Source organism: Sapajus apella, unplaced genomic scaffold, assembly GCF_009761245.1.
Source record: "Sapajus apella isolate SASKATOON/1434 unplaced genomic scaffold, GSC_monkey_1.0 scaffold1, whole genome shotgun sequence".
Taxonomy (NCBI): Eukaryota; Metazoa; Chordata; class Mammalia; order Primates; family Cebidae; genus Sapajus; species Sapajus apella.
The window spans coordinates 46,208,526-46,234,261 of NW_022436941.1; the positions used below are offsets into that span (position 1 = coordinate 46,208,526).

The 25,736-nt window shown below is 35.4% G+C and overlaps 1 protein-coding gene and 1 non-coding gene across 19 annotated transcripts in view; both read left to right on the plus strand.

The window, feature by feature from the left end:
- FAM172A (family with sequence similarity 172 member A) overlaps nucleotides 1-25,736 on the plus strand; it is a 490,654-nt gene that overhangs the window by 23,783 nt on the left and 441,135 nt on the right. For 10 of the 18 annotated variants that reach the window (XM_032276079.1, XM_032275251.1, XM_032275175.1 and 7 more), the window contains exon 2: nucleotides 16,195-16,318. The exons of 3 other annotated variants lie outside the window; for them this stretch is intronic. In XM_032276079.1, the coding sequence (XP_032131970.1) occupies nucleotides 16,213-16,318 (106 nt within the window). In that variant the 5' untranslated portion in view covers nucleotides 16,195-16,212. Of the gene's footprint in view, nucleotides 1-16,194; nucleotides 16,319-17,045; nucleotides 17,069-17,853; nucleotides 17,995-20,942; nucleotides 20,979-25,736 lie in introns of those variants that run through there. 5 more of the 18 variants (XM_032275322.1, XM_032275612.1, XM_032275418.1 and 2 more) reach the window with 5 other exon arrangements.
- On the plus strand, nucleotides 5,396-5,502 carry LOC116554145. Its single transcript, XR_004270076.1, has one exon. It is a non-coding gene; the product is annotated as a U6 spliceosomal RNA (small nuclear RNA).

Genomic DNA, 25,736 nt, shown 5'->3' on the forward strand with positions numbered 1-25,736 from the left:
CTTATTCTAACATCAAGTCCTCCCTCCAGTGGCTGCTATTACAGCATTTTCCTTTTTCACCTTATTTTGGAAAAACAACGAAAATTATTATTTTTTCTCGAAATCGAAGTCCATTTTTACATCATGTTGAAAGACTGAGAGATAACTGTCTGTGGGAAATATTCTTTTATAACGAAATGAACCCATCCTTTAGCAAGCAAAGGGACAGATTATTCTGAATTGAATTCTCAGCCTTCATTTTTCATTTGCAAGCTGCTTATAACTACTCTTAGTCCAGCATTTAAAAAAATTTAATTTCTTATATATCTTCAAAGGCTGATTTTACTTATTGTATTTACTAGTAGAAATATGCCAGGCAAAGAAAAATACTTAAATGACTATTGGCATTTTCAGAAGGACTTAGTTGTGTTTTATTTTATTTTACATTTTATTACTTTTTTGAGACAAGGTGTTGCACTGTTGCCTAGGCTGGAACACAGTGGCATGATCATGGCTCATTGTAGCATCAGATTCCTGATCCTGCTGCCTCAGCCTCCCAAATAGCTGGGACTACAGGCACATGCCACTACATCTGACTAATTTTTTGTAGAGATACCATCTTGCTATATTGCCAGGACTGGTTTTGAACTCCTGGCCTCAAGCAATCCTCCCCGCTTGGCCTCCCAAAGGGCTGGGGTTATAGGTGTGAGCCTATGTGCCTGTCACAATAGTTGCATTTTAGTTTATTATAAGATGTAGGAAATTATTATTTTTTAATTCAAATTTTAAACAATATTTATAGTTTGTCTTTTGTAATAGCTGATGTAAAACTTTCTGAGGTACTAAATTTTTATTCAAATACTAGCTCCGTTTTAAAACAGTCAAGGAATCAATTGGTTTTAGTAACAGTATGTTATTGATATAGCTGCTCTGAGGTTTGCACAAAACCAGTTTATCCTTTGCTAAAATAACTGCTTCTATCAGTTTTACTCATCAGCAGAACCTCCACCTTTCTCACTAAATAGATGGAATGGGACTGTCAGCATTATCCTTAGAGAAAAATGCCCCAAATAACACATTATAAAAGGCAATGCCACTAAAATTGTAGTATGGTCATGAGTCACTTAATGTTGGGGATTTTTTTGAGAAATGTGTTGTTAGGTGATTTCGTAGTTGTGCAAACAACATAGAGTGTACTTACACACACCTAGATGTTATGGCCTTATACACACCTGGGCTACATATGGTATAACTTGTTGCTCTGAGGCTCGAAACCTGTGTGACACGTTGCTATGCTGAATACCGTAGGCAATCCAACACAATGGAATTTATTTATTTAAACGTATATAAACATAGAAAAGGTACACTAAAATTATAGTATAAAATATTTTTTAAAAAGGAGCACCTTTATAAACCACTTACTATGAATGGAGCTTGCAGGTCTGGAAGTTGCTCTGAGTGAATGAGTGAGTGAGTGAGTGAGTGATGAGTGAATGTGAAGGCCATGGACATTGCCGTATACTACTGTAGACTTTATAAACACGGTACACTTAAGCTATACAAAATATATACAACTAGTTGTATTCAATAATTAACTGGCCTACTGTAACTTTTTTACTTTATAAATTTTAAAATTAATCTTTTTTAAGAGATGGGATTTTATTCTGCCACCTAGGCGGAGTACAGTGGGTGATGGTAGCTCACTGCAGTTTCAAACTCTTGGGGTCAAGCCCTCCTCCTGCCTCAGCCTCCCAGGCAGGTGGGATTAAAAAGTGCATCACCATTCCACATGAACTTTTTAACTTTTTTATAATAATACTTAGCCGAAAACACAATCATATTATTCAGCTGTACAAAAGTATTTTCTTTCTTTATATCCTTATTCTATAAGCTCTTTTCTATTTTCAGAGTTTTTATTTTTAAAACATTTTTGCCAAAAATGAAGACACAACATACACATCAGCCTAGACCTATCCAAGGGTCAGGGTCATCAATAACACTGCCTTCCACCTCTACATCTTGTCCTGCTGGAAGATCTTCAGGGCAAAAATGCACATGGAGCTGCTATTTCCTATGATAACAGTGCCTTCTTCTGGAATACCTCCTGAAGGACCTGCCTGAAACTGTTTTACAGTTAACTTTTTTATTTTTTAAAGAAGTAGAAATAGTACACTTTACATAAAAAGTATTGTGTGGTAAAAATATAGTCACCAGCAGGGGACAGTGGCTCACATCTGTAATCCCAGCACTTTGGAAGGCCAAGACAGGTGGGTCACCTGAGCTCAGGAGTTCGAGACCAGCCTGGCCACCATGGTGAAACCCCATCTCTACTAAAAATAAAAAAGTTAGCCAGGTGTGGCGGCAGGTGCCTGTAATCCCAGCTACTTGGGAGTCTGAGGCAGGAGAAATGCTTGAATCCTGGAGGCGGAGGTTGCAGTGAGCCGAGATCATGCCATTGCGCTCCAGCCTGGGCAACAGGAATGAAACTCTGTCTCAAAAAGACAAAAACAAAACACATAGTCACCTATTAGTTTATTATTATCAAATATTTATGGACTATACATATTTGTATATGTTAAACTTTGATATGACTGGCAGTGCAGTATGTTTGTTTATACTAGCATCACCACCACAAACACGAGTAATGTGTTGTATCATGATGTTTTGCCAGCTATGGTGTCACTCGGTGGTAGGAATTTTTCAGCTTCATTATAATCCTATGGGACCACTGTCTTAATATGAATTCTGTCATTAACCAAAATGTTGTTATGTATTGTGTGACTGCATATTTTTGTTAATATTTTTATCACTTATTTAAAGAATATATTGTTGCTAAAAAAGATTATGTGCAACCAGGGTTACTGTTGATTATATGTATGTGATATACTGATATAAAACAGGCCTCCATATTTTAATGCTTATGCAAGTTATAGAGTATAATAATACAATTAACACTTATAAATTTACCACCAAATTCAAGACTAAAACTCTATCAATAACTTGCATTGACTTATGTGCTTCTCCCCATCTCATGGCCTCTGTTCTTTCCCAGTGGTAATAACTATTGAATTTTGCATTTATTTTTTTCTCTTGATTTTTCTTTTGGTTTTATCTCAATTTGTGACACTAATAATTTGTTTTAGTTTAGCTCAATATAAATGATATTCTATGTAGTATTCTAAGATTTGATTTCCTCACAAGTATTTTTGGAAAATTCATCCATGTTTTGAGTGTAGCTGTGCTTCATTCATTTTTACTACTGTATAATACTCATCTTTGCCCTGTTAATGTACTACAGTGTATTTGCTCTCCTATAATTGGAGAACAATTTTTTTCCATTTGTTGTAGCCAAATTCTAAGATGGTCCGCAATGATCTTTGCTTCTTGATATTCATGCCTTTGTGTAAACTTCTTCCACATTGAGCAGGGCTGCCTTCTGCCAGTAGGATGTAGAGGAAATGATGGTGAGACTTCTTCAACTTTCCTGAATCTATCTTTCTTGGGAAAGCCCTCCCTCATGGGCTTCTGCACAGATCTATTTGAGTATGGGAGGCCTGTAACAACAATTAGTACCAATCATTTATCTTTGTGAGTGAGCCATATTGGAAGTGAATCCTCTGTCTCCAGTTAAACCTTCAGATAATTGTAGAACTTGCCATATCTTGACTGCAACTTCATAAACTTGATTGAGAACTTCCCAGCTGAGCTGCTCCCAAATTTCTGATCTACAGAAACTAGGATATTACAAATATTTATTGTTGTTTTGTGACACTGTGTTTTGAGATAATTTGTTATGTAGTTACAGATAATGAATACATTGGCAGTTTTGATGATGGATACATTTTGTGCACATGTTTATGTCTGCCTCCAGATGTATATGTATAAGACCAAGTAGTAGACCAAGGTGTGAGATTGCTGGATTGGAGATTATGGTAATATTTAACTTGGATATCTCATGCTAATTTTTCCCGAAGTAGTTTTACGAATTTATCTTTTAAACAGAAATGTGAATAAGAATCTCTGTTATTCCACATTCTTTGTTTTTGTTATTGTCAGACTTCTTAATCTTTTCTAGCCTAATGAGTGTAAAATATCTCATTGTGGTTGTATTCCTTGCCTCAACATCAAAGTAGTAGTCTCCTGTATTTTTCCCTAAGAGGTTTAAAGTTTAAGTTTCACATTTAGACCCTTAAGTCATTTGAAATTGATCATGTATGGAGATAGGTATCTAATTTATTTCTTTGTCTTTTTTTAAGTTGTGCAGTTAACCAGTTTTTCCAGTTGTCAGAAAAATCCCTGTTTTCCCCAGTGATATGATGGTATCATATGGATCTGTTATATGGCTTTGTTTTGGAGTTCCATCCTGTTCTATTTGTCAATTTGTTTATTCTAGTATTAATGGCATGCTTTTTTAATTACTGTGAATCCTGGCAAGGCAAGTCTTCCTGTTGTATTCTTTAGGAGTGTCCCCAGTTTAACTTCAGGTGATTGTAGAACTTGTCAATATCTTGACTGCAACTTCATGAACTTGATTCAGGAACATCAGTTCTTGGTGATTCTCTTTCCGTATAACTTTTTGAATTAGGTTTTCAAGTTCTAGAAGGACATTTTGGGGTTTGAGTAGAATTGCAAAGTTTTCTGAATATGGGTATAACATCTTTTGTTAGATTTATTTTAATCATGTAAGTTTTTAATATTTGCTTTTTTTTTTTTTTGAGTTGAAGTTTTGCTCTTGTTGCCCAGGCTGGAGCACAATAGTGTGGTCTCAGCTTACTGCAACCTCTGCCTCCTGTGTTCAAGTGATTCTCCTGCCTCAGCCTCCCAGGTAGCTGGGATTACAGGCGCCTAACACCATGCCTGGTTAATTCTTGTATATTTAGTAGAAACGTGGTTTCACCATGTTGACTAGGCTGGTCTTGAACTCCTGACCTCAGGTGATCCACCCACCTTGGCCTCCCAAAGTGCTGGGATTATAGGTGTGAGCCACCACACCTGGCCAATTTTTGCTGTTATTAATGATGTATTAAAAAACTGCTTTATAACTGATTGTTGCTGGTATCTGTAAATATACTTAATTTTTTGTCTATAAATCTTACAGCAAGCCGTCTTGTTGAATTCTCTTTTTATTCCTAATGATACAGAGATTCTCATTTTTTTGAATTTAGAGGACTTTGTTTCTTGATTCTTTTTGTTGTAGATATATCAATAATCTTGAAAATAATGATAACTTTGATTTCCTTTTGAAAATCGTTACTATGTTTTTATTTATTTTTTGTGTCCTACTGCATTGTATAGAATGTCCAACAAACTTTGACTAGAAGTGGTAATAGTAAGGTGATAATGATGGGCATCCTTTTATGGTTCTTGATTTTGAAGAGGCTTTTACGAATATTTTATCATTAAGAGCAATTTTGTTGTGCCCGCTTCAGCAGTATGGATACTAAAATTGGAACGATACAAAGAAGATTAGCATGACCCCTGCGCAAGGATGACATGCAAATTTGTGAAGCATTCCATATTTTTAAAGAGAGCCCACATAGCCAAGTCAATTCTAAGCAAAAAGAACAAAGCTGGAGGCATCTCACTGCCTGACTTCAAACTAGACTACAAGGCTACAGTAACCAAAACAGCATGGTACTGGTACCAAAACAGAGATATAGACCAATGGAACAGAACAGAGGCCTCGGAGGCAACACCACACATCTACAGCCATCTGATCTTTGACAAAGCTGACAAAAATAAGCAATGGGAAAGGATTTCCTGTTTAATAAATGGTGTTGGGAAAACTGGCTGGCCATGTGCAGAAAGCAGAAACCAGAAACTGGACCCCTTCCTGACGCCTTACACTAAAATTAACTCCAGATGGATTAAAGACTTAAACATAAAACCTAACACCATAAAAACCCTAGAAGAAAACCTAGCCAAAAGCATTCAGGACATAGGCATAGGCAAAGACTTCATGACTAAAACACCAAAAGCATTGGCAACAAAAGCCAAAATAGACAAATGGGACATAATCAACTCCACAGCTTCTGCACAGCAAAAGAAACTAATTAGAGTTAATCGTCAACCAACAGAATGGGAAAAAATTTTTGCAATCTACCCATCTGACAAAGGGCTAATATCCAGAATCTACAAAGAACTAAAACAGATTTACAAGAAAAAAAGCCCATTCAAAAGTGGGCGAAGGATATGAACAGACACTTTACAAAAGAAGACATATGTGAGGCCAACAAACATATGAAAAAGTGCTCATCATCACTGGTCATCAGAGAAATGCAGATCAAAACTATATTGAGATACCATCTCATGCCAGTTAGAATGGCAATGATTAAAAAATCAGGAGACAACAGATGCTGGGAACACTTTTACACTGTTGGTGAGAGTGTAAATTAGTTCAACCATTGTGGAAGACAGTTTGGCAATTCCTCAAAGACCTAGAAACAGAAATTTCATTTGACCCAGCAATCCCATTACTGGGTGTGTATCCAAAGGATTATAAATTGTTCTATTATAAAGACACATGTACGTGTATGTTCATTACAGCACTGTTTATAATAGCAAAGACAGAACCAACCCAAATGCCCATCAATGATAGACTGGACAGGGAAAATGTGGCACATATACACCATGGAATACTATGCAACTATCAAAAACGATGAGTTCGTGTCCTTTGTAGGGACATGGATGAACCTGGAAACCATCATTCTCAACAAAATGACACAAGAACAGAAAATCAGACACTGCATGTTCTCACTCATAGGCGGGTGTTGAACAATGAGAACACATGAACACAGGGAGGGGATCATCACACACTGGGGTCTGTCAGGGGGGAGCTAGGGGAGGGACAGCAGGAAGGTGGGGAGTTGGGGAGGGATAACATGGGGAGAAATGCCAGATATAGGGGATGGGGAGGAAGGCAGCAAATCACACTGCCATGTGTGTACCTATGCAACAGTCTTACATGTTCTTCACACATACCCCCAAACCTAAAATGCAATAAAATATATATTAAAAAAATAATTTTGTTTTGGTGGTTGTTTTTATTTGCTTGTTTTTTAACCTGTTGTTAGCTTACAGACATTTCCTTTTATTCCTAGTTTTCTGTGACTTTTTTTTCCAAAAATAGGTTTCGAATTTTGTCAAATGCTTTTTCTGCAGATACTGAAGTTATTATGGGTTGCTTTATATTGGTGAGTGGAATTCATAGATATTTGAATGTTTTATATTGTCCTTCTAGGGTTTACTATGCAGGAGGATTCCTTGGGGGACTTGGCTGTAATTTTAAGGAGAAGTCTACTTGTAAAATTCCTGACTCTTATGATCATTGGAAGGGACTTCATCATTTTGTGCTTACGTAGAAAATAGTAATGAGAGCCATTTGGCATACTGTGTTTAAGCATACAAAGGTCTACTAACATAAATGGCTAACATTCAGCAAAGTGTCCTTGTGTTGGCAACTTCAGTGTCACACAGTTTATTTCCTGTAACTAATAGTATGGTTATGTGATGGTTGTCTTTTGTGTGGAAAGAAAAATATTTTGTAGAAGGCAGAAGGATTTGGAACTCTTTGATTGGCTTTGGAATAGGAGAATTTACCTGCTCAAGTCCTTTGTTAATTTAGGTTAGGTATGTATTATGTGTTTAGTTTTTTGAATAAAGTAAATAACCACTGTAACTTATATGGTAGTTTAAAAATGTGACTTGAAGTTTCAAATTTCAAATTATCTTTTTTTAAGATCAGATATTTGTAGTATCACAGCAATATGGATCCTCTAAAAATTTCCCTGAGTTTATCCCCTGTTGGTCTCAGCATGTGAACATTATTTAAATATACAAACATGAAATGCCAAATATTATCACTCCATAAAGAGTTGGGAAATTCTAGAAGCCAAAAAATAACCTATTCTGAAGGCACTTAAATTACATTCCGACTTGTTAACACACTTAGGTAAAATCAGCCTTCACTGAAATTTTCCCCTTGAATAAATAATAAGGAGTGCATTGTCAGTAGATACTGGATTTGAGTGGTACTTAAATGCCTTGTTTGCAGTACAATTATGATCTGCACAAAACTGAAATGTGCCATTACACTTTATTGTTGGTGTTATTCGTATGGCTTACTAGGCTTAATCAACTGCTTGATTATATACTCAAGTTTGCCTTCATTTTTCTTTTCTATAGCAAATGGTACATTTCTAACTTTGAAGTAATTTGCTACAATGTCTGGGATCAGTTATGATAATGATCAAAATAATAACAGTAAAGTTATACCAAACTTTAATCCTTGTTAGAAATTGGGTGGGATTGGGGTGCTTTTAGATGGTATGTGTTTGGGGGATTTACTGAATCATGAGCAAAGTGAATTAGTGCTTGTGAGCAGGTTTTCACTGGAATATGTATGCAAGGGATACTGATGGGCAAGGGAGGCAGATTGCCATTGACAGAACTGCTAGTGCTGAGAACTGGAACAAGCTAGACTAGAGCACTGTGATTTACAAAAACTTTATTTAATGCTCATCTTTTATACCTAGAAAGTAATATGTTTGTTCTTAATATCTATCTAGCTAGAGTATGCCTAGACAATTGCTAGCCTGGCTGTGGAGAGAGGGATGATTGGGATATTAAAAGAGAGAAGTTCTTAAAATAAGGCTGCCTGAAGTCTACTTCTTGCTTCTGTTTTATAGAAGGTAAAGGGAAAGGTGAGTGGTTAGTGAGACAGTCAAGATTTCCATTTTGAGATTGCCTTGACTTTTGGCATTAGAGCTGTAGAAAAGAGTTGGAGAGAGATGCATTTAATGCTCAGTGACAGACACTACCCCAGTGCAAGTGTATCTCTTTGAACTATTGGAATAATCACCTCAAAAAGAAACCACATACCTATTAACAGTCACATCCCATTTTTCTCTTCCTCTAACCCCTGAAAACTATTAATCTGCTTTCTATTTCTATGGATTTACCTGTTCTGGACATTTCATATGAATGGAATTGTACAATATGTGGGTTTTTTTTTTTTTTTTTTTATAATTGGTTGCATGTCACTGGCCTCATTTTGTAATTGTAATTAGCACATAATATTTTCATTTATGTCATAGCATGCATCAGTATTTCCTTTCTATTAAAGAATAATATCCTATTATATAGGTATACCATATTTTGTTTATCCATTCATCAGTTGACAGCCAGGTTGTTTCAACTTGTTGGCAATTATGAATAATGCTTATGTGAACATTTGTGCATAACTTTTGGTGAGGACATGTATTTTCATTTATTTTGGGTTTAGACCAAGAAGTAGAATTGCTGGGTCATATGGTAACTCTGTGTATGATAATTTGAGGAACTGCTCAACTGTTTTCTAAAGTGGCTACATCACACTAGCAATTGTTGTCACACTAGCAATATATCAGGTATCCAGTTTCTTCACATTGTCACAAACTTTGATTTATATATTTTTTTTATTATAGCCATGCTAGTTATTGTGTATTAAGTAGCTCACATGGTTTTGATTTGCATTTTTATAATGACTAATGATATTGAGCATCTTTTCATGTGCATTTTGGCCATTTGTATATTTGAAGAAATGTGTACTTATATCATTTGCCTACTTAATTGTTTTTTTTTTTTTAATTAAAAAGTAGGCAAATGAGTTGCAAGAGTGGCAAGAGTTTGTTATATATTTTGGATACATCTGGTCTCTTTACATCAGAATTTTTTTTTTTTTTTTTTTTTTGCTGAATTCAGAAAACCATTAGAAAAGGGCATTGTTGTAGATTAGGATTTTTGGAAGCAGATGTTGAGACAGAATTTGGGGTATAAAATATCTTTAGAGATCAGCACTTGTGAAAGGAAGGGGGAGAACAGGATTGGTCAGAGGGAGAAGTTGAATTTACTTGAAGGCTTGGCAAAAGTTCAGCCAACCTGGCAGTAAGCTCTGGAGCAAATACTGCCTTTCAGCGTTGTCCTGCATCAGGCTGAAATGGCTGGACCTTCATATTACCACTTGGCTTAGTCACTGAATGAGGGTCAGCAGTGGAAAGGCATGACCTAGGATGAGGTAGCACTCTTCAGCTGAGGCCAGCTCTGAAGTGATAAACAGCTGGAGTCTGTTAGCACTCTCTATCTGAACAGCACATTCCCCTTGAAGGGGCATCTGAGTGATTCACATGCATATTATCTTTTAAAATGTAGGTTGAACCTTGAGTTCACAAAGTTTAACAGAGATTCTGGGAGCATGTTTATGGGATGAGAATATTTGATATTGATTTTGCAAATATGTTATTACTGCTATTTCATGGTATAGGTTGTTGTGAAATCTTCTGAAGGTAGTTTGGCCTGGAGTTACGTACATTTAAAATGTTGTTTATGTTTTATTATTTTTGTTTACTATAGAATTAGAGTCTCTTAAGTAGTGTATATGATGTTCATAATTGCCTCATGTAAAAGCAATTTTTTATGTTTGTTTGATGCAATCTGCCTTTCTAAAGTTTTGAATGTGATGTATTCTTTTTAAAATTATTTTGTCTTTGGCCGTAGCGCTGCCGTTTCTACTACATATTATGAAAGCTTCATAAAAGACTAAATTTTTTTCTTTTGAAATTTGTTCCAGAATTGAGAATCATCTTAGTCTTTAATTTCTTAAGTTTTAACATTGTCACAGATATTCTAAGGTTTTCTATTCTTGCCTTGTTGAGTTCCTGTCTTTTTGCAAGCCAAAAAACAATGCGATAGCTAGCCAGATGATTACCAATTTTGGGACCTATTTAAAAGACATAGTAGTGCAATACTATTTCTTTAAAAATACTTTTATTTGATATCTCTTAACTTTTGTCCCTTTTTTCAGATGCTTGATTTACCAAAGTATTGGGAGAGATGATAATAAGTAATTTTGATCAGTCTTGATTCTAAATAGCAAACAAAATATACTAAGACAGTTTTCACTGACAACTTTAGTCTGTAGATATCTATATCCAATTTGCCCAGTCTCCAAATTGTAATACTTCCTAATAATAGAAATTAGTACGTAAAAGTAGGTATGAATCTTCTGCAGAATGAATAAACTGGAATTATTTTTCTAGTGAGGTTGTGTTGTTTGATTGTATCAACATGGTAGAATAGAAGAAACTCATTCATAATTAGGAGTCAGAAGACCTGAGTTAGAATCTCAGCTACCCCTTAACATCTGGGTTGCCTTAACAAGGCTTACGTAGCTTTTCAAGGCCCAGAATGCCTTACCTCCATAAAATGCAGGTATGTCAACTCTGCCTACCTCTGCCGGTTGTGGTAATGACCTAATAAAATAATGAATACGAATAGAACTGGTCATCTTCTGACCAATGTATAAATTTATGAGATAGTTGGAAGAGTGTTCTTCCTTGGGCAAATGAAGGTGGAACCCAGATTTGTGATCTTTGTTCAGGCACACATTTTAATAAGTTTTGAAAGGAATGTAAAGGAATATAAATATAATCAAATGGATAAATAAAATGTATTTAATTATGTGAAAAAAATTGCATTCTATTATAATTATTTTCAATATAGTCTTGGAAAGCCAAGTTAACTCAACAGATATTTATTGTGAGACTTTATTGTTTGTGCATAGAGTATATCCAAGCGATGCATATTAAAAGGTTCTTATTTCTGTGAATTGGATTGATTTTGGTATTCTTCTGGGGGTTTGAGCACAAATTAATTGGAATCTAGTTATTTCAGATTTTACGTGGATTACTAATATTTTTAAAGGGATTTATAGTTTGTAAAATGCTTTCATATGCATTTTTTCATTTAATCTTCATAATAATCCTGCAAAGGTAACTGCTCTTATTTTCATGATTCTTTCCATTACTTAGGCTAGAGAATTTGTAACTTCCTGAAGGTTACTTAGCTACTAGGTGGAGGAACTGAAATTAAAACCTATATTTCTCATTCCAAACCTACTATATCGTGTTGCTTGGGAAACTAAGGAATTATTTTAGATAGACTTGGATTGGAACTGGTTATTCTTAGTCTCAGGAATCTAAGAGGTTTGGCTCCAAAAACTTGATCCAAACACGATTTTGCATTTGTTATAAAAGCCACCATTTTCTACACACCAGGGGCCCATATTACCCTGGACTTTGGTCTTGTCTCTGTTCAGCCTGATTTCTTCATTCTTCGGCTTCTTTTCCAGTGCCCACACACCAACATTTTTTTACTGTAGCCTCAGAATAATTCTGGACAGCATTATTATGAACTAGTCTTTGCTGATGAGCAACTAATGACTATTTTAATTATAATTCGGGTGAGTCTTTTGCTTCCTTATAAATCCTTTGTCCCAGTTATATTTACTGTAATTTAAGTTGCCAGTAGGCTATTTTGAACTTGATTCCTAGAGTCTCACTTAGTGAGCATAGAATCTTTAGGGCCAGACTGGAACTAAACCAGTCCTGGGAACCTCAGAAAATTGACCCAATTTTACTTTTTCTGTGATATATTTTGTACTTTTATCAATACATTCAGAATGTGAAGCAAAAAGGGCTTCTGTTGCAAAATCACCTAATTCGTATTCAATACCTGCCTAAAAACAAACAAACGAAGAAAAATAAGCCTTCTATTTATCTTCCTGTACATTTTATAAGTGCATATGCCACATTTTGAGCAAACAGGGCAAATAAGAAATATTCTACTATTTCATATTTTCAAATGCTGACTGGATAAAGATTACACATGACAAGTTATTTATAGCTTTATACATAGATTCTCTGTTGGAATCATAGAAAGGAAAAAGATATGATAATTGCTTTGTGTAGTTCACAGAATGAAATGGCAAACTGAGATGTTTTGAATCTAGTTTGTACTGTAACCATTTCTAGGAAACCATATTTAAACAGCAATGGTTATCATGAAGTATACAACATGTCAACTGTGTCCCAATTCACATCAGTAAAAACCATCCACACTTTATTCTCTGTAACCTAACCTCCATCAGATAATGCCAAATAAACTATGTCGAGTGCACATATTAATACATATCAAATGTACCAAACAGCTTGCTGGCTGCATTTTCAGTAGTGTTTATCTGTGATCATGCAGGTTATAACTCTGAATTTTTATTAGGAAAACTAAATTGAGAATTTATAATGTTCTTGATTTAGCTTCACCAGCTGTGCCACAGCCAGGATAACTCAAGAGGGTAAAAATCTAACACTTGTTAAGAGAGCAGCAGACAGATTGCTTTTGCTTCATGCTTACCTGCTTTTCATCTGCTACTATAAGGTTTAGGGTCACATGTAATAATTAGTTTTCTTTTTTTGAGACAGAGTCTCGCTTTCTCCCCCAAGCTGGAGTGCAGTGGCATGATCTTAGCTCACTCCAACCTCTGCCTCCCAGGTTCAAGCGATTCTCCTGCCTCAGTCTCCCGAGTAGCTGGGACTACAGGTGCACACCACCATGCCCAGCTAATGTTTTGTATTTTTTGATAGAGACAGGGTTTCACCATGTTAGCCAAGCTGGTCTTGATCTCCTGACCTCATGATCAGCCCGTTGGCCTCTGAAAGTGCTGGGATTACAGGTGTGAGCCACTGTGCCTGGCCGTTAGTCTTTGAACTTACATGATATTACTCCAGCAAATTGCTTTGTGAGTTTTTAGGTTGTCTCATATAAAATTAGAATAATGATTATTAATTTTTATTTAATCTTTGAAATCTTGAAAGTGACTCATTGAAATACAAATTTTGATAATGACCCTAGCACTGAAAACGTATTTACAATTTTACCTTTGGTAAACCAGTCACAATGATGTAATTATATATATTGTTCTGTTCAGGAATCAAACAATTTAGAGCCAATGAAAAATAATCTCATAGTTTATATTTGGAAGAAATAGTGAGTTAGCAAAGGGATAGAGTAAAAAATGCAAGAAGTCTCCTATAGGTAATTAACTTAGTTGTGGAATATTTAACAAAGGGTGCTGTGTGGAATTTCTCATTATGAGTGTTTCTCTCTTTTTTTTTTTTTTTTTGAGACAGAGTTTCTCTCTTGTTACCCAGATGGGAGTGCAATGGCGCGATCTTGGCTCACCACAACCTCTGCCTCCTGGGTTCAAGCAATTCTCCTGCCTCAGCCTCCCGAGTAGCTGAGACTACGGGCTGCGCCACCATGCCCAGCTAATTTTTGTATTTTTACTAGAGATGGGGTTTCACCGTGTTGACCATGATGGTCTCGATCTCTTGACCTCGTGATCCACCTGCCTTGGCTTCCCAAAGTGCTGGGATTATAGGTGTAAGCCACCACTCCCGCCCCTCTTTAATTTCTGTTACAAGATGATGTGTAATAAAAAGTTGCTGGTGAAATTTGTGCACCATCATATGGGACTTGACTAATCCCTGAATGGAAATACATAGCCCTTGCAAATATTTATTTGTTTTAACATTATTGTAATTATCAGTCTAGGTCTGGTATATTTTCTTTGCTGCTGCTTGGCTGTTTGATTTGGCAGCTGCAAAGTAAGCCCATAGGAGGGCAGTGACCTTACTTGTTTTACTCACCATTGTATTCCCAGAGCCTTGCATATTGCCTACCTTAAATACTAGGATACATTTCTTGAAGGGATATAGACACATTTTATTTATGTAGAATTTATAGAGTTTTGAGTTACCTATACATAGAAGAAAAATAAGAGCTACTTCTGTGCTAAGTGAAAGTGCTTTCCCAGTGAAAAATAGTCTTGTATTCTAGATATTCCTTTTAGAATATCTCACACCATTGGGTAATAGTAAAATGGCGAGTTATAGGAATGATTGGCTGTATATACCTTCTGTACTATTTAATTCTGAAACAACATTTTATAAATGAAAATATTAAAGAGTTTTGATATGACTTGCCACTGAGGTGTTATTAAGTGATGTAGCTGTGATTCGTTTACGATTAAAAAAGTAAGCTAACATGAGCTAACGTGTATGTTGTACACATAATTATGACTCAGACACTGTATAAAATGTTTTACGTTTAACCTCACTATAACACTATGAGGGAAACATGATTACATTTCCATTTTACAAATATGGAAAATAAGGCCCAGAGAAGTAAAATAACTTGTCAAGGGCTCATGGCTAGCTCTTAGTGGAGCCAAAGGGTCCTTTCTCTTATAGCACATCACCTACAGTTAGACTTGACACAAGGGCAGTATTGGTTATGGCCATTTGGAACATTCATAGTTTTAAAATATTTATTTTCAGTACTAGTTTTTCAAAAAGTATTTTCTGTTACAATTTGCTGATTATGGAAATTGATCTGTTTTTAAAGATAGTTATAAAATGTACCCCTGAATGGCAACTGCAGTTTACCTTACAGATAGCAGATCAAATTGGGTTCCTCAGAGGAATATTCAATCTTATTATATTGCCATGAATGTAGTTTTTATATAATCTCATTAACAGTTTTGGATTAATTAAATTTTTATATTGTAGGTGATGCACTTTTTTTCCTTTTAAACTGTAGGAGAGGTGATTTGCTTTACTGTTCATGGGCACCCTGGGAAAAGCCATATATTTTTAGTTTTAATACCTTCCCTTTGGCCAGAGTAGAGCAGAATTAGATTTTAATAAACCGTTATTTGATAATATGATTGTTTACTGGAATGCCGTTTATAGAGTATGGCTTCTGGACATTGATGACATCGTTTCATTTTAAAAAGAGCTAATTTTCCCCTTGAAGTTGCATTTTTAATCACACTATAGGAAATTTGTAGATACTTATAGATTTATGTATTTGCGCCTTCCTATCTGCTTGTTCCAGAAGGAAGCCATTCTGACCTTGTAATGGCATGTGCTTACAATTTATTTGGAAAGAAATTTTAAATTTTTGGAACTACCCAAAGATATTTTTTAAAAACATTAGGTGATAGGTAACTAAAACTAAATAGTAAGTTTGGCTAAATTCAATTCAGCAAACATTAGGTAACTGTAATGTATAAGGTATTGTGTTTGGTGACATGAGAGAAAGATGAAGAAAACTTGATATCTCTATTCCTGAGACTTGTATGCCATTAGCTGACTCAGATAAATTCATAAATAAGTCTAATGCAAAGCAGACAATAATAAGTAATATGGTGTAGGCATCAACAAAGTGCAGTGGGAAATTAAGACAGAGAGATTAATCCTGACTAGGAGGATCAAGGAAGTTATCATGGAGTAGGTAGGTTTTGAGTAGAACTTAATTTATTGCTTTCATTCATTCTAGACTGTCTTCTGAAGATTGATGTCTATTTCCTTGAGCTCTTTAATTTTGTTGCCAATTTGGATAAACATGGCACAAATCCAGCAGGGAGGTCCAGATGAAAAAGAAAAGACTACAGCACTGAAAGGTATATACTTAATTTGCTTTTCCAGGAAATTTTCACTGTGCCTAATAAAGGTGTAGGAATATTTAGGTGACCTTCCATTCATTTCAAATCTAAAATAAGAATCTAAGTACCTAAAATATTTGCAATTATTTATATTCCTCACAGCAACTATTACTGCATCTGAGATGTATGTACTCAGTAAATAAATCATGGAATTATGTAATTTCGATTCTATAAGAATTCTTAATGCTTTTCTTAGTCAATGCCATACATTTAATAATAAAACTAATACATGTTTTGAATCAAGGCTAGTGCCCTTACCTTATGCTTACTGGTTGAAATATCATACTGGATTAGGATAATGATCTGTCTGTTTCTGTATTCTGTCTTTGTGGCATTGGCATTACTGATATTTAAATGAGAGGCCTTCCATTTAACATTTTAGTAGGAATCTGCCTTAGACATTGTTGGGGAATTTTGAATCCTAGAATTAAAAAAGAAATCTGCTACCTAAGTAATTTGACTTCTAAAAGAAGTATCTGTTGTTGAATTGTGAGCTAGCTTGCTTGCTCTCTTTTCTCTCTGTCTCTCTCTCTGTCTGTCTCTCTTTTTCTCTTTCTCTCCCTCCCTCCCTCTTTCTTTTCTTTTTTGACAGTCTTACTCTGTTGCCCGAGCTGGAGAGCAATGGTGTGATCTTGGCTCACTGCAGCCTCGACCTCTGGGGCTCAAGCGGTCCTCTCACTCAAGCCTCCCAAGTCGTTGGGATTACAGGTGCGTGCCACCACGCCCAGCTAATTTTTGTAAAGATGGGGTCTTCCTGTGTTTCACTGGCTGATCTTGAACTGCTAGGCTGAAGTGATCTGCCCGCCTTGGCTTCCCAAATGCTGGGATTATAGTTGTGAGCCACCACACCCTGCCAAGTTTTCTTCATTATCATATATTTCAATCTGTCTAGTGGCTTGTGCAAAATCAGATTATCTAAGTAACTTGTGCAAGTTTTCATAGTTGTTTTAATGGTGGAAAAACGTCTTACGGGTTTCCTAAATGTTGAGATACCAACTGTCTTAGTCCATTTTGTGCTGCTGTAGGAATACCACAGACTATGTAATTTTACATGAATAGAAATTACAGTTCTGGAGGCCAGGAAGTTCAATATCAAGGTGCTAGCATCTGGCGAAGGCCTGCTTGTTGTGTCATGCTGTGGAGTATGGGCCAAGAAACAAAAGGGGCCAAACTTGCCCTTTATAATTTCAGTACACTCACCTAAGAGACCAAAGCCCATGGCCTAATCATCTCTTGAAGGTCCTCACCTCTCAGCGCTGTTATGGCGGTACCTAAATTTCAAAATAGATTTTAGAGAGGACAAATATGCCAACCATGGCACTAACTATACCAGATAATAAAGTTGCCATTGACTTGTTTCATTGTAGAGTCTGTCTGGCCTTCAAAGGTTTCCAGATGTGCTTTGTAACAGCTGCCCTAGCAGAATATGTACCATACAGTCATGACTGTGGCTGCTCTTCTGAACCCCTGGCTGTCCTACTCTGATGTTTCAGGCTGGGCTGGATAATAAAGATGCCTCAAGAATCCCTTATATGACCTTCTTTTTTATTTTATCATGAAAGCCTGAAGCAGATACAGGATAAAGCAACCACTTTCTTTGCTTGATTTGTGTCACCATGTTCCTGCTTTTAGAGGTAATTATCTATTGAGAGAATGATGCAACTAACCCTAACCTACAAAAATGGAAGATGACTAAGGGGATTGCTTTCTTTAGGTTTTCTAGACCAAGTCTCCTTACAAATGTGAGATAGTGATGGCTTAGATTAGGTTGATAGCAAGGGGATGATGAAGGATGGACACATTCTGTGACAGATTCTGGATATGTTTTTAAGGAGGGGATGACATGCTTTGCTGATTTATTGGACATGGGATGTTAGAGGAAAAACTCAGGTAACTCTGAAGGTTTGTGGCTGAAAGAGACCCAAGACGGGTGCCATTAATTAGATTTAGAAAGTGCCGAAAATGTTTGGTGGTGGTGGAAAGCAAATTTTAGGTTTTAAATATATTAAATTGAAATGCTACTTAAACATCAGAGTGAAGATGTTGAGTTTGGGAGAGAGTTTGGGCTAGAGATAAATTTTGCAGATTCATTTACATAGAGATAATATTTAGTCCTAACTGAAATCGCTTGAGGTGTCAATGTTGCTAGAAAAGAGATCTGAAGATTGAGCCCTGGGCACTGAGACCTTTAGGGTCAGGAAGCTGAGGAGAAAGTGGCAAAGGAGGCTGAAAAGTAATTTTTAGTAAAATAGGTTGAGAATCAGGAACAAGAGAGAGATCCTGAATGTCAAATGAAAAAATTAAATGGCAGTAATTAGTTAAAGTCATATGCTAGTGATGGGTCAGATTAGATGAGAACTGAGAATTTACTTTTGCATTAGATGATGTGGAGGTCATTGGTGACCTTCACAAAGAGCTGTTTAAATAAATGTAAATGAAAGCCTGATTGGAGAACTTTCAGTAGAGAATGGAAAGAGGCATTAGAGACAGCAGTAAACAACCCTGCAGAAGGTTTTACCACATGTTTGTGAGCTGCTGGGAATGAACCAGCACACTCAGAATAATGGATGATTTAGGAGTGAGGGCAAGGAATATATGTCACAGTTTCCATCCAAATACACATGCTGGGTTTCCACCTAGATAGATTTTGTGCATGTTCAGCCTTAATGTGAAAATTTGATCTCCCAAGTTTATACTCCTGCAAGCAGTATATGAGTTCAGATTGACTTTCTGAATTTTAGTGTTAGCACAGTGATGTTAAAAGAGTAGATATGTTCTAGAGATAGAACTATCTGGATTCAAATTCAAGGTTTTCCTACTTACCATGAGTAAGTTGCTTAACTTTTCTGAATCTTGTAACAATATGGATTCAAACTCAAAGTTTTCCTTCTTACCATGGGCCAGTTGCTTAACTTCTCTGAATCTTTCTCTTCATCTGTGCTAGAGGAATAATAATGCTGGGTACAAATGGTATTGCAAGTGTTAATGAGGAGTAAACTTAAAATATTAGAAAATAAAATGGCAAATGCATAGTAAAGTATATTTTAGAACAACAACTTTAGAGCAAACTGATTTGTTCTAAGCCTTATCCCATTAATGGGAAGACAGCTTTATTCTTGAGTTGATTCAAAACTGAGCTATGATATGTAATACAGTAAACTAATAAGGATCACTCCCACCTATTCATTAGAGGATTTCAGAGTTACATGCCAAGATTCACACTTGGAGGTAATTTAACTTTTCACTAATTGAAAAGTGCTTCAGATAACGCATAAATGGTAGAAAAATCTCAGAAAATTATATTAGTGGTAAGAAAAATGTCAGGTGAAACTCAAGATGATCAGAGTTAAAGCAGTGCATTCTGGAAGAAAGTAGTTTGAATTAGTTTGCTGTAATAATGGTGATAATGAAGATGGTAAGGAAGATGGTGATGACTGTTATCATTAAAGAAAGGCATACTATGCACCCGACAGTTATGTCGTCTCTTTTGGAGATGGCAATGAAGGTACGCTTATAAAGAATTCTTGCATTTCTTTTTAATTTTTTTTTTTTTTTAAAGAGATGGGGTTTCACCATATTGGCCAGGCTGTTCTCAAACTCGACCTTGTGATCTGCCCACCTCAACCTCCCAAAGTTCAGGGATTACAGGCGTGAGGCACTGTGCCTGGCCTTAATTCTTGCATTTTAAAAATATTGCCTTTTCCGTTTGCCAGTTCTATAGGGTTTTAGTTTATCTACTGCCTCTTATTGATTTGTTGACCCTTTTTACCTGGATTTCTGAAAATATGTTCTGTATCTAGTTCTCTAGTTCTCTTAGTTTTTATTTACCACTGCCCTCTAACCCCAGGCCCGTTCGAAAATGCCTGCATTTTGCCATAGCGCCTTTATTAAAAATTATTCTGGACATTTATGTTGAGTTATGATCATTATTTGTGATAACTTAATGGTAATATCTTATATGGTTAATAGTACATCAAAACCAAGATATTCATATTGGTACAGTACTGTTAACTAAAACACAGTCATTATTAAATTTTTATTAATTTTTATATGCAGTAATGTGTGTGTGTGTGTGTGTGTGTGTGTGTGTGTGTCTGTGTGTCTGTGTTTGGTGTTCTGTACAGTTTGATCCTATGTATTGTCTTGTGCAACCATGACCACAAACAATCAAGATATAGAAGTGTTCTACCACTAGCAAGTCCCTTTTGCTACCCATTTGTAGGCATGTCCCTAGCCACCAACTTCTTCTCTGTCTCCTGGCAATCACAAATCTGTTTTCCATCCGTTTAGTTTTGTCATTTTGTAGATGTTATAGAAATGGAATCATAAGGTATGTAGTTTTTTTAGATTGGTTTTCTTCAATAAGCATAATGCCTTTGAGATCCATCCAAGTTTTTGTAAATATCAATAGTTCATTTATGTTTATTGCTGATATTCCATTGTCTAGGTATGCCATTTTGTTTAACCATTGACCCTGTTGTAGGACATTTGGATTGATTCCAGCTTTTGATTATTAGAAATAAATTTAATGTGCATATTCATGTATAAGTTTTTATGCAAACATAAGTTTTCATATCTCTAGGTTAAATGCCCAAGAATGTGATTGCTGGATCATATGGTAAGTGCATTTCTAACTTTATAAGCTGGTACTAAACTATTTTCCAGTGCGACTGTACCATTTTACATTCCCACCAGCCATGTATGAAAGAACCACTTTTTCTACATCCTCCTCAGCATTTGGTGTTATTACTGTTTTAGTTTTAGGCATTTTATTAGATACAGAATGTATCTCACTAGTGATGTTGACCATACATCTTTTCATGTGCTTATTTGCCATCTATACCTTGCCTGTGGTAAAATACCTATTCATATCTTTTGCCCATTTTCTAAATGGATTTTTTAAAACTATTGAGCTTTGATAGTTCTTTATATTTTTAGATACAAGTCTCTATTGGATATATTCTTTGTGTGTATTTTCTCCCAGTCTGTAGCTTGTCTTTCATCCTCTTAACAGATTTTTCGTAGGGCAAATGTTTTTTAAGTATGACGAAGTCCTGCTCATCAATTTTTTTCTTTTATAAACTGTGCTTTTAGTGTCATGTCAGAGAACTCTTTTTCCTAGCCCTAGTTGATGAAGGTTTTCTCCTATGCATTCTTCCAAAAGTTTTGTTTCACAATTGAATTAATGATCTATTTTCAGTTAATTTTTAAACATATATTAATAGGTTCTGTTTAATTGCTGAATTTTATTCGATTGAATTAATAAACTATATTTTACTTACTCATTTGCCAAATGTTAGACATTTGTATTGTTTCCAGGGTTGGCGGATTATGAATAGCCTTTAAAAACATTCATCAACAGGTTTTTATGTGGATATTTATTTTCATTTGTACTGGGTTGATACCTAGGTGGAGGACTGTTGGGTAATATGGTATGTCTACACTAACTTCATAAGAACTAGAAAACCACTTTTCAAAATACCTGTATTATTTTTCATTACCACCAATAATGTATGAGAGTTCTCTTAGTTTGGCATCTATATCAACAATTAATATTGATAGGTTTATTAACTTTTTTTTTCATTGTCACAGGTTTCTGTTTCTGTGTGGCTTTAATTTGCATTTTCCCAATGGTGAATTATATGCCATATATACATCTTTCTTGGTAAAGTCTAGAATTTTGCCCTTTTTTTGTGTGTTCTTATTGTTGAGTTTTAAAAGCTCTTCATATATTCTGGATATAACTTCTTTTTAAGATATGTGATCAGTAAACATTCCCAGTCTTTGGGTTGTATTTTCGTTCTCTTTTTGTTTTATTGATATACATTTGTACATATTTATGGGATATGTATGATATTATGTTATTTGCATAGAATGTGTAATGATCAGGTTAGGATATTTTCATTATCCATTTCTCCAAGTGTTCATGATTTCTATGTGTTGGGAACTTTTTAACTCCTCTTTTTTAGCTGTCTTGAAATATATAATACTTTGTTGTTAACCCTAATCACCCTGCATACTATTGAACATTAGAACTTACACCTTCTCTCTAACTGTATGTTTCTAGCCATTAAACAAACTCTCTTTATTGTTTCCTCCTGTGCACACTTCTCTGATAGCCATCATTCTACTCTCTGCCTCTATGAGATCAACTTTTTTAGCTCTCACATGAGTGAGAACATGCACTGTGTGTCTTTCTGTACCTAACTTATTTCACTTAACACAATAACTTCCAGTTCCATCCATGTTTCTACAAATGACATAATTTTATTCTTTCTTATGTATGCATGATACTCCTTTCTGTATATATACCACATTTTCTTATGGTCAAATAGTATTTCATTGTGCATATTATGTTACATTTTCTTTATCCATTCACCCATTAATAGACACTTAGGTTGATTCCTTATCTTTGCTATTGTGGATAATGCTGCAATAAACATGCAATGCAATCATTCTTTAGATATACTGATTCCTTTTCTATGAATAAATTCCCAGTAGTACAAATACTGTCTTATATGGTAGTTCCATTTGTAGTATTTTGAGAAGTATCCATACTGTTTTCCATGAAGGTTGTGCAAATTTGCATTCTTAACAACAGTGTATAAGAATTCTGTTTTCTCTACAGCCTCATCAGCTTCTTTTATTTTTTTGTCTTTTTACTCATAGCCATTCTAACCCGAGTAAGAAGATATCTAATTGTGGTTTTAATTTGCATTTCCCTGAAGATTAGTGAAATTGAACATTTTTAAACATACCTATTGGCCATTTGTATGCCTTCTTTTTATAAATGTTTATGTCCTTTGCCCACTTTTTAATGGGCTTATTTTTTGTTTTTTACCATTGAATTGTTTGATTTCCATGTGTATTCTGGATTATTAGTACTTTGTTGGCTGAATAGTTTATAAATACTTTCCCGCATTAAATAGCTTGTCTCTTCATTCTGTTGATTGTTTTCTTTGCTATGCAAGAGCTGTTTAGTTTAGTGTAGTCCCATTTGTCTGTTTTTTGTTTTTGTTTTCTCAAAAGGCTTTAACCGTAAAAATCTTTGCCTAGACCAGTGTCCTAAAGTGTTCCCCCTATGTTTGATTGTAGTAGCTTTGTCATTTCGGGTCTTACATTTAAGTCTTCAGTCCATCTTGAGTTGATTTTGGTAGATGATGAGTATTGGGGCTCCAGTTTCATTCTCCTGTGTATAGATATTTAGTTTTTCCAAAATCATTTATTGAAGAGGGTGTTCTTTCCCCAGTGTATATTCTTGGTGCCTTTGTTGAAAATCAGTTGACTGTAAATATGTGAATTTATTTATGGATTCTCTATTTTCTGTTCTGTTCCATTAGTCTACATGTCATTCATTCATTCATTCATTCATTTATTCATTTATTTATTTTGAGATGGAGTTTCAGTATTGTTGCTCATGCTGGAGTGCAATGACTCGATCTCGGCTCACTGCAACCTCCACCTCCTGGGTTCAAGCGATTCTCCAGCCTCAGCCTCCTGAGTAGCTGAGATTACAGGTGCCCACCACCACACCCAGCTAATTTTTTTTTTTTTTTTTTTTTTTTGCATTTTTAGTAGAGATGGGATTTCACTCATGTTGGCCATGCTGGTTGGTCTTGAACTCCTGACCTCAAATGACTCCCCCACCTCAGCCTCCCAAAGTGCTGGGATTACAGGCATGAGCCACTGCACCTGGCCTTATATATCTTTTATTTTTAGCGTGATACCTCCAGCTTTGTTCCTTTTGCTCAGATTGCTTTGGCTATTTGAGCTCTTTTTTTGTTTCCATATGAATTTAGTGGGATTTTTTTTTTCTGTTTTTGTGAGGAATGTCATTGGTATTTTAATAGGGATTGCATCGAATCTGTAGATTTGCTTTGGGCAGTGTGGTCATTTAATTCCTCCAATCTATGAGCATGGAATGCCTTTCCATTTCTGTCCTTTTCAGTTTGTTTTATTAATGCTTTATAGTTTTCCTTGTAGAGGTCTTTCATCTCTTCGGTTTAATTTATTCCTAGGTATTTTTCTTATAGCTATTGTAAATGAGTTTACCTTTTTGATTACTTTCTCAGCTCATTTGTTATTGGAATATAGAAACACTACTGATTTTTCTGTGTTTATTTTATATACCATAACTCTATTGAATTTATAAGATCTATGAGTTTTTTGGTGGAGCCTTTAGGTTTTTCTAGATACAAGATTACATCATCTGCAAAGGGACGATTTGACTTCTTTTCCAATTTGGATGTGTTTTTATTTTCTTCTCTTGACTGATTTTTCTGAAAAGGACATTCTGTACTATGCTGAGGAGTGATGAAAGTGGGTGTCCTTGTCTTGTTCCAGTTTTTAGAGGAAAAGCTTTTAACTTTTCTCTGTTCACTGTGATGTTTGTTGTGAGTTTGTCACATATGACCTTTATCATGTTGAGGTATGTTTTTTCAATGCCTAGTTTGTTGAGTGTTTTATCAGGCAGGGTCGTTGAATTTTATCAAATGCTTTTACTGCATCTACTGAGATGGTAATATGATTTTTGTTTTTCATTCCATTGATGTGCTGTATCACACTGATTGATTTGCATGTGTTGAACTATCCTTGCATTTCTAGGTAAGTCCTACTTGATTATGATGTATTGTCTTTTTGATATGCTGTTGAATGTTTTGTTGAGGAATTTTGCATCTATGTTTGTCAGGAATATTGGTCCTAAGTTATCTTTTTTTGTTGCGATCTTGTCTGATTTTGATATCAAGGTAATTCTAGCCTTGTAAAATGAGTTAGGGAGAATTCCCTCCTCTTCATATTTTTTGGAATAGTTTGAGGATAAATTGTGTTAGTTTTTCTTTGAACGTTTGGTAGAGTTCAGTAGCAAAGCCATACAGTCCCAGACTTCTTTTTTGGGAGACTTTTTATTACTATTTGTTCTAATTACAACTGGTCTATTCATTTTTTTTTTTAATTTCTTTTTGATTCAATCTTGGTAGATTGTATTTGTCCAGGAATTTATTTACTTCCTCTAAGTTTTCCAGCTTGTACAGTGGTTCATGATGGTCTGTTATGACCTTTTGTATTACTGTGGTAGTTTTAATGATTTCTTTATCATTACGAGTATCTATATATCTATAGATATATAGATAGATATATGGATCTATATCTATATCTATATATATATATTTTTGAGATAGAGTCTCACTCTGTTGTCCAGGCCGGAGTGCAATGATGTGATCTTGGCTCATTGCAACCTCTGCAGTGATCCACCCGTCTTGCCCTCCCAAAGTGTTGGGATTATAGGCGTGAGCCACCACGCCCGGCCATTATTACTGATTTTATCTCCGTCTTCTGGGGGTGTGTGTGTGTGTGTGTGTGTGTGTGTGCGTGTGTG